Source organism: Lutjanus erythropterus, chromosome 3 (genome assembly GCF_056507025.1).
Source record: "Lutjanus erythropterus isolate fLutEry1 chromosome 3, fLutEry1.hap2, whole genome shotgun sequence".
NCBI classification, from domain to species: domain Eukaryota; kingdom Metazoa; phylum Chordata; class Actinopteri; order Lutjaniformes; family Lutjanidae; genus Lutjanus; species Lutjanus erythropterus.
The window spans coordinates 230,777-240,000 of NC_139319.1; the positions used below are offsets into that span (position 1 = coordinate 230,777).

At 46.1% G+C, this 9,224-nt stretch overlaps 1 protein-coding gene across 3 annotated transcripts in view; it reads left to right on the forward strand.

Annotated features, from left to right (window-relative positions):
* The first annotated feature begins 1,590 nt into the window (after window positions 1-1,590).
* aars2 (alanyl-tRNA synthetase 2, mitochondrial (putative)) overlaps window positions 1,591-9,224 on the forward strand; it is a 15,655-nt gene continuing 8,021 nt past the window's right edge. The window contains exons 1-8 of one of the 3 annotated variants that reach the window (XM_084714504.1): window positions 1,591-2,142; window positions 3,617-3,805; window positions 4,291-4,436; window positions 4,795-4,986; window positions 5,208-5,352; window positions 8,240-8,385; window positions 8,482-8,590; window positions 8,830-8,868. In XM_084714504.1, the coding sequence (XP_084570630.1) occupies window positions 1,906-2,142; window positions 3,617-3,805; window positions 4,291-4,436; window positions 4,795-4,986; window positions 5,208-5,352; window positions 8,240-8,385; window positions 8,482-8,590; window positions 8,830-8,868 (1,203 nt within the window). In that variant the 5' untranslated portion in view covers window positions 1,591-1,905. The remainder of the gene's footprint in view (window positions 2,143-3,616; window positions 3,806-4,290; window positions 4,437-4,794; window positions 4,987-5,207; window positions 5,353-8,239; window positions 8,386-8,481; window positions 8,591-8,829; window positions 8,869-9,224) is intronic. The other 2 variants (XM_084714502.1, XM_084714503.1) reach the window with 2 other exon arrangements.

Sequence of the window (9,224 nt, forward strand, 5' to 3'; positions counted from 1 at the left end):
GACACGCAGAGAGTCAGAAAGATGAAGACCGAGCTGATGACGTTTGTTTCTGATCAAAGAGACAAAATATTTCACAACTAACAGAGAAAATATACAAAATAAAACACAATAAAGAGATTTAAACAGTTTCTCATTGTTTATTCGTTTTTATTTGTATTTTGTTTTCAGTTCAGTTTCAGAAGTTTTGTTTAAAAGGGTGTAGTTTTTAGTTTTTATTCATAATTGATATTAGTTTTTATTAGTTTGAGTGGGAATTGTTTACTTTTAGCTTTTTGTTTTCTGTTTGTTTTAATTATAAAATGAGCAGTATTTGTCAGAGCAGCTGTTCCATTACAAAGATAATAGTTTCAGTTAGTTTAGTAAGTTTAGTTTTCATCTTTATTTCAGTCTCAAACTGCAAGAATCAATCAAATAAATGATTATTAAATGAACTGCCAACTGGTTTGAGACATTTCTTAACAAAAAATCTCAGCAGATTTCAGCTTCTTAAATGTGAATATTTTCTGGTTTATTTTCCAATCAACTTTACTTTCACCGTTTTCTGACATTTTATGGACCAATCAATTAATCAGTTAATCAAGAAAATGATCAGCAGATAATTGATAATGAAAATAAGGAAATGACTTGAATAATAGGTGGAGCACACGGACGTCATGAAATCCAGGCTGATATGAATATTGATCTGATTCTACTGTGTCAAAAAAGAAAAAAAAGCAGTTTCACAGATCAGATATTTTACTGCATTTAATAAGTGTAACTGAATTCAATCATTTCAAAGAGTTTATACAACATGAAATAATCACTGAACTGTTGGAGAGATTCATAAACATAAAGTGATCCTGCAGCCACAGAATGAAGAGCAGATTTAAATGTTTTTATTATAAAATACTCATTTATAGATCAGAATAGTCCTCTATTCTTTTCCTGCTCTGACTGTTAACAGACTCATTATCCCATCATGCAACACTGACACATCCTTCCTTCCGTCCTTTGAATCAGCTTGTTTTCAGTGTGAATTAGAAAATGATCAGAGGGCCACGCTACAGCCTATCAGGGACCAGATGTGACCCTCGGACCATATGTTGAGTATTTCTGCCATAGAACAGGACTTCACCATCCTGTGAGGGAAAAAGAGCCCTACAGGATGCAGCAGGGCGCTGTCTCAGGGTAAATAAAAAGACATCATATATAAGCCGACCTGTCAGGGCCGATCTGAACAACCAGCTCAACACATTTACTGTCAACACACTGGAAAAATGGTGAACTTCCCCTTTAATGTGAATGTTTTTATCTGTGTGAATTTCATGTTTCATGTCTTCTTCAGTCTGTTTGCTCTTGTGTGACAAAATAAAACAAAAAAGTAAACAGAATTGATTTATTTATTTTATATTTTATTTATTTGTACGACAATAATTTTATTATTATTTAATAATTAAATCAGAATCAGAAATACTTTATTGATCCCCGGGTGGAAACTGGTCAAGTTACAGATGCAGAAAAATATAAAACAAAGAGTAATTATAAGAAATGGAAAATGAAAAAAAAAGGTTAGATTTACAATTCTACTACAATATAACAATAATAGAACAAAATATATACAATAAGAGTATGTAAAAATATGTGCCTTATTCTCCGCATCAACAATATGTGCATACAATATATTTATCAGGAAGCTGATGTGTAAGCTGATCAATAATCAATACGTGAGCTGATTGACAGGAGGACTGAGCAGGTTGAACAGCAGGTGGCGGTAAAGCTCCACTGCGTCACATTCTCCAGTAAAAGAAGAGGAGTCAGAGTGCGCATGCGCATCAAGACAGCCTGCAGTGTGTGTGTGTTTGAGAGGGTCACCATGGATCAGGTTCAGCCCGGTTCTGTGACTCTTTGACCCGCTCTGAGCTCCTCATGTTCGGCCCGTTCCTCAGGAGGCTCCGGCCTGTCAGCGGGCCGTCCTGCCTCCTCTCTGCCCGCTCAGAGAGCTCCTTCAGCGTCTGCGGAGCTCCGGAGCTGCCCGCTGTCCGGATACGCAGCGCCTTCCTGGACTTCTTCCGGCAGAAACACGGACACCTGCTGGTTCCGTCCTCCCCGGTCCGACCCAGAGGAGACCCGAGCCTGCTGTTTGTTAATGCGGGCATGAACCAGGTCAGTGTGGACCCGCTCCGGTCTGTTCTGGTCTGTCCCGGTCTGTAACACCTGCGGCTGTTAACTAACTGTGTCAAAATAAGAGTGCGTCCTGTCAAAATAAGAGTGCGTCCTGTCAGCTCTATGTTCTCCTCTTCTTCTTCCTTCAACAATGTTTGTTTGAACAGAGATAAAAACTACATATTATATATATATGTATATATATATATATATATATATATATATATATATATATATATATATATATATATATATATATATATATATTATATGTATATATATATTATATGTATATATGTAATTCAAGCACCAAACATTTTATTAATATAAATGTTAAATAAATAAAAGAAGATTTTAGATTGATTTTAGATGGAATGAATTTCTAAACCAAATGTTTTCTAAACTCTGGACTCATCACCTCAGGCAGACAGAACAGCTGAACACACTCGTGGCATTTTTTTCTACAATGGAAATCAAATATTCTTCAGAAAGTTCTGCAGAAGTTCTCATAAATGTGTGGCTCTTGTTGGTTGCTTTACTTTCACTCTTCTGTCCAGTTCATCCCAAACCAGCTCAGTCTGCAGACTCTGTTGATCCACTCCGTGTTTTCAAGCTCACCATCTCGTTCTTTTTTCTAAGGTAGTTCAGGTACAGCTTGTTCTTATGTTTTGGGTCATTATCCTGCTGTAGGATGAATTCCTGACCTGTCAGGTTCAAACCACAGGTTACATGACTTTCTTCACTATTTCTCTGTAGGAAAGACCTACATTTGAAAGTGTTATGATGGTCTGTCTCTCTTCCATTGTTAACTGCCTTTTTCTTTCCATTTTTATAGCAACACACCACTTTCTGCAGTGCAGTACTGTTCCTGAGGGTGTGGTTCCACAGTGTGTTCCAGCAGTACTTTTTTGCAGACAGAGGGGTTTTTAAGGAACCAAGAAAAGTTGGGACACCTGTAGGAATCAGTAGCACCAACTTTCAAGACTTGATCAACCTCCGTTGCTGCAGAACATCTTTCAGTTGTTAACACAGTTCTTGTTCCTTGAAAAAGGCCTTGTTGTATATTTCTGAAATGAACATTATTTTTCAGTTTTTGGCAGCTTTACCTTTTTTTAACCTCCTCCAGTTCAACACTGACCTTTGTACCATTTCAAGTTATTCATTGGACTTAAACTGCTTGAATTTCAATAAAAAAACTGGAAAAATTGGGGTGTTCTAAAACTTTTGACCAGTAGTGTATATAACACACACACACACACACACACACACACACACACACACACACACACACACACACGTATATATATTTCTTAAAATTCTCTGATTTCAGCTTCGTCAGTCTGAATATTTTCTGGTTTTTTGGTTTGTGGACAGAGAAGACATCTTAGGACATCGTCTCTGTGTTTTGGAAACATTGATCAACATTTTTCAATATTCTCTGACATGTTATGCAAACTTTGGTCTCTGTTCTCAGTTTAAGCCCATCTTCTTGGGGACAGTGGACCCTCGCAGCGAGATGTCCTCATACCGCCGCGTGGTCAACAGTCAGAAATGTGTTCGTGCCGGCGGCAAACACAACGACCTGGAGGACGTAGGGCGAGACGTGTACCATCACACCTTCTTTGAGATGCTGGGAAACTGGTCGTTTGGAGACTACTTCAAGGTGAGGAGGAGGAGGAGGAAGATGACCTCCTGCTGACTGTGTTCATCATCACAGTAACAGCCTGTGTGTGTGTGTGTGTGTGTGTGTGTCTGTGTCTGTGTGTGTGTGTGTGTGTGTGTGTGTGTGTGTGTGTGTGTGTGTGTATGTGTGTGTCTGTGTGTGTGTGTCTGTGTGTGTGTGTGTGTGTGTGTGTGTGTATGTGTGTGTGTGTGTGTGTCTGTGTGTGTGTGTGTGTGTGTGTGTGTGTGTGTGTCTGTCTGTGTGTGTGTGTGTGTGTGTGTGTGTGTGTCTGTCTGTCTGTCTGTCTGTCTGTGTGTGTGTGTGTGTCTGTGTGTGTGTGTCTGTGTGTGTGTGTGTGTGTGTGTGTGTGTGTGTGTGTGTCTGTGTGTGTGTGTCTGTGTGTGTGTGTGTGTGTGTGTGTGTGTCTGTGTGTGTGTGTCTGTGTGTGTGTGTGTGTGTGTGTGTGTGTGTGTGTGTGTGTGCAGGAGGAGGCGTGTCAGATGGCGTGGAGCCTCCTCACAGAGCATTATGGGATACCTGCAGACAGACTCTACGTGTCATACTTTGCTGGAGATTCTGGATCGGGTCTACCAGCTGATGAAGAGACCCGACAGATCTGGTTGGACCTCGGGTACGTCCCCGCTCACACCTGCTGCTACAAAAAAACAAACACTAAACGTGAACATGTCAGGTGAGGATTGGCGAGATATGAAAACTCATCAGACATCCACCAGTTCTCAGATACGGAGGGACTTTCATCCGTTTTTTTTATGACACTGAAGTCCAGAATGAGTATAAGGGCACAGACTTTCCATGCTGGAGGAAATGTGGAGCAGTGGATGCAGACTCACACAGATTTTGGAAATGCCATCAAATACTGACGAATCAAACGTATCTTTATGTTCAGTTAATGAGAAAAGACCAGTCGCTAAATCCCCGTCTAGTTTTTACAGTGCATCGGTCATGTGACTGGTCTGTCTCGTTCTCAGGGTTCCTCCTGGGCGCCTGCGGCCCTTTGGTCTGAAGGAGAACTTCTGGGAGATGGGGGACTCGGGCCCCTGCGGCCCCTGCACTGAGATCCACTACGACCACGTGGGAGGACGGGACGCCTCGGCGCTCGTCAACGCCGACACGCCCGACGTGGTCGAGATCTGGAACCTGGTCTTCATGCAGTACAACAGGTTCAGACCAGTTCACTGTAAAACATTAACGGAGAACCCAGAGAACAAAATGACTGAATGTTTTTGTCTCTCGGCTCAGTGTGAACGATTTACATCTAATACACACATATAAATATTCTATATTCTCAATAAAACTCATTTAAAAACTAAATTTATTTTTTTTTATTTTAACTGGTTGGACTGGTCAGCTCCCAGTATAACCGTGTGTGTGTTTGTATCAGAGAGCTGGACCACAGTCTGCGGCTGCTGCCCCAGTTCAGTGTGGATACTGGGATGGGACTAGAGAGACTGGTGAGCGTCCTGCAGGGGAAGAGATCCAACTACGACACCGACCTGTTCACACCACTGCTGCACGCCATCCACCAGGTACACGCCATCCACCAGGTACAAAACATCCACCAGGTACACGCCATCCACCAGTTACACGCCATCCACCAGGTACACGCCATCCACCAGGTACACGCCATCCATCCACCAGTTACACGCCATCCACCAGGTACACGCCATCCACCAGGTACACGCCATCCATCCACCAGTTACACGCCATCCACCAGGTACACGCCATCCACCAGGTACACGCCATCCACCAGGTACAAAACATCCACCAGTTACACGCCATCCACCAGGTACACGCCATCCACCAGGTACACGCCATCCATCCACCAGTTACACGCCATCCACCAGTTACACGCCATCCACCAGGTACACGCCATCCACCAGGTACACGCCATCCATCCACCAGTTACACGCCATCCACCAGGTACACGCCATCCACCAGGTACACGCCATCCATCCACCAGTTACACGCCATCCACCAGGTACACGCCATCCACCAGGTACACGCCATCCACCAGGTACACGCCATCCATCCACCAGGTACACGCCATCCACCAGTTACACGCCATCCACCAGGTACACGCCATCCATCCACCAGGTACACGCCATCCACCAGGTACACGCCATCCACCAGGTACACGCCATCCATCCACCAGTTACACGCCATCCACCAGGTACACGCCATCCACCAGGTACACGCCATCCACCAGGTACACGCCATCCATCCACCAGGTACACGCCATCCATCCACCAGTTACACGCCATCCACCAGGTACACGCCATCCACCAGGTACACGCCATCCATCCACCAGTTACACGCCATCCACCAGGTACACGCCATCCACCAGGTACACGCCATCCACCAGGTACACGCCATCCATCCACCAGGTACACGCCATCCACCAGTTACACGCCATCCACCAGTTACACGCCATCCACCAGGTACAAAACATCCACCAGGTACACGCCATCCACCAGGTACACGCCATCCACCAGGTACAAAACATCCATCCACCAGGTACAGAACATCCACCAGGTACACGCCATCCATCCACCAGGTACAAAACATCCACCAGGTACACACCATCCACCAGTTACACGCCATCCACCAGGTACACGCCATCCACCAGTTACACGCCATCCACCAGGTACACGCCATCCATCCACCAGGTACACGCCATCCACCAGGTACACGCCATCCACCAGTTACACGCCATCCACCAGGTACAAAACATCCACCAGGTACACGCCATCCACCAGGTACACGCCATCCACCAGGTACACGCCATCCACCAGGTACACGCCATCCACCAGGTACACGCCATCCACCAGTTACACGCCATCCACCAGGTACAAAACATCCACCAGGTACACGCCATCCACCAGGTACACGCCATCCACCAGTTACACGCCATCCACCAGGTACAAAACATCCACCAGTTACACGCCATCCACCAGGTACACGCCATCCACCAGGTACAAAACATCCACCAGTTACACGCCATCCACCAGTTACAAAACATCCACCAGGTACACGCCATCCATCCACCAGGTACAAAACATCCACCAGGTACACGCCATCCACCAGTTACACGCCATCCACCAGGTACACGCCATCCATCCACCAGGTACACGCCATCCACCAGTTACACGCCATCCACCAGGTACACGCCATCCATCCACCAGGTACACGCCATCCACCAGGTACACGCCATCCACCAGGTACAAAACATCCACCAGGTACACGCCATCCACCAGGTACAAAACATCCACCAGGTACACGCCATCCACCAGTTACACGCCATCCACCAGGTACAAAACATCCACCAGGTACAAAACATCCACCAGGTACACGCCATCCATCCACCAGGTACACGCCATCCATCCACCAGGTACACGCCATCCACCAGTTACACGCCATCCACCAGGTACAAAACATCCACCAGGTACACGCCATCCACCAGTTACACGCCATCCACCAGGTACAAAACATCCACCAGGTACAAAACATCCACCAGGTACACGCCATCCATCCACCAGGTACACGCCATCCACCAGTTACAAAACATCCACCAGGTACACGCCATCCATCCACCAGGTACACGCCATCCATCCACCAGGTACACGCCATCCACCAGGTACACGCCATCCATCCACCAGGTACACACCATCCACCAGGTACACGCCATCCACCAGGTACAAAACATCCACCAGGTACAAAACATCCACCAGGTACACGCCATCCATCCACCAGGTACACGCCATCCACCAGTTACAAAACATCCACCAGGTACACGCCATCCATCCACCAGGTACACGCCATCCATCCACCAGGTACACGCCATCCACCAGGTACACGCCATCCATCCACCAGGTACACGCCATCCACCAGTTACACGCCTTCCACCAGGTACACGCCATCCATCCACCAGGTACACGCCATCCACCAGGTACACGCCATCCATCCACCAGGTACACGCCATCCACCAGGTACACGCCATCCACCAGGTACACGCCATCCACCAGTTACACGCCATCCACCAGGTACACGCCATCCACCAGTTACACGCCATCCACCAGTTACACGCCATCCACCAGGTACACGCCATCCACCAGTTACACGCCATCCATCCACCAGGTACAAAACATGCACCAGGTACACGCCATCCACCAGGTACAAAACATCCACCAGGTACACGCCATCCATCCACCAGGTACACGCCATCCACCAGTTACACGCCATCCACCAGGTACACGCCATCCATCCACCAGGTACACGCCATCCACCAGGTGTCTAATACAACATGACACCATCTCACCTGCACATTAGACTGCATGTTGTGTTCTTATCGTGGACCAGGTGTAGTGAGATTTGATTGACAGTTTCCTGTTGTCATGGTGATGTGTCTGTCCTCAGAGGTCGAGGGTGGGGCCGTATGGTGGCAGGACGGGGGCAGCAGACGAGGGGAAGGTGGACATGGCGTATCGAGTAGTGGCAGACCACGCCCGCACGTTATCAGTCTGCATCGCAGACGGCGTCTATCCGGGCATGTCAGGAGCAGAGTGAGTCCTCGACCAATCAGCTGTCACATCACCAGGGCCAGCCAATCAGCTGATGATGACGTGTTGTTGTTTTTCTGTGTGTTTGCTGTGTATCAGGTTGGTGTTGAGGAGGATTCTGCGGCGGGCAGTTCGGTTCTGTGCCGAGGTTCTTCAGGCTCCTCAGGGAGCGCTGGCCAGCCTGGTTCCAACTGTGGTCCACATTCTGGTAAAATACATTTCCCATAATCCCTCTGACCAGGTCAACATTAAAAACATGACCAGAATAAATAGAAAAACATTTAAAATCTGAAGTCCATAAAAACTAGAAAATTAGACGACTGTTCAAAGGATGGAGACATCTTTTCTTATCCTGGATATTTATTACATGTACAGTGAGTGACCTGGACTACAGAGTAAGTGATTGATCCATTGATTGGTTGATTGATTGGTCTCCTGTGTTGGCAGGGTGATGTTTATCCGGAGCTCCACAGGGAGGCAGACAGGGTGAGTTTTGTCTCTGACGTCTGTGATAAAGATTATTTTCTCATGTTGTACTCTCAGTAAGTTAGCTTTATTAGTTTTATTTTGAAAACTTCAGCTCTTTTTAACCCTTTTATTTTGAATGTTATTTTAACATCTGTCAGAGTTTTATGTTTCCTTTAAAATTTTCACTGTCAGCTGTTCTGTCGACGTCTTTCTTCGCGTCTGGTTAGTCCTCTGGTTTTATTCTGTCACATGTCCTGTCTTGTTCAGTCTGAGGTGTTTTCACAATAAAAGACTGTGACAGCTTTTGTGTGCAATAGTTATTTTATAATAACGGGTGTGTGGACAGACAGACAGACAGACAGACAGAGACGAGC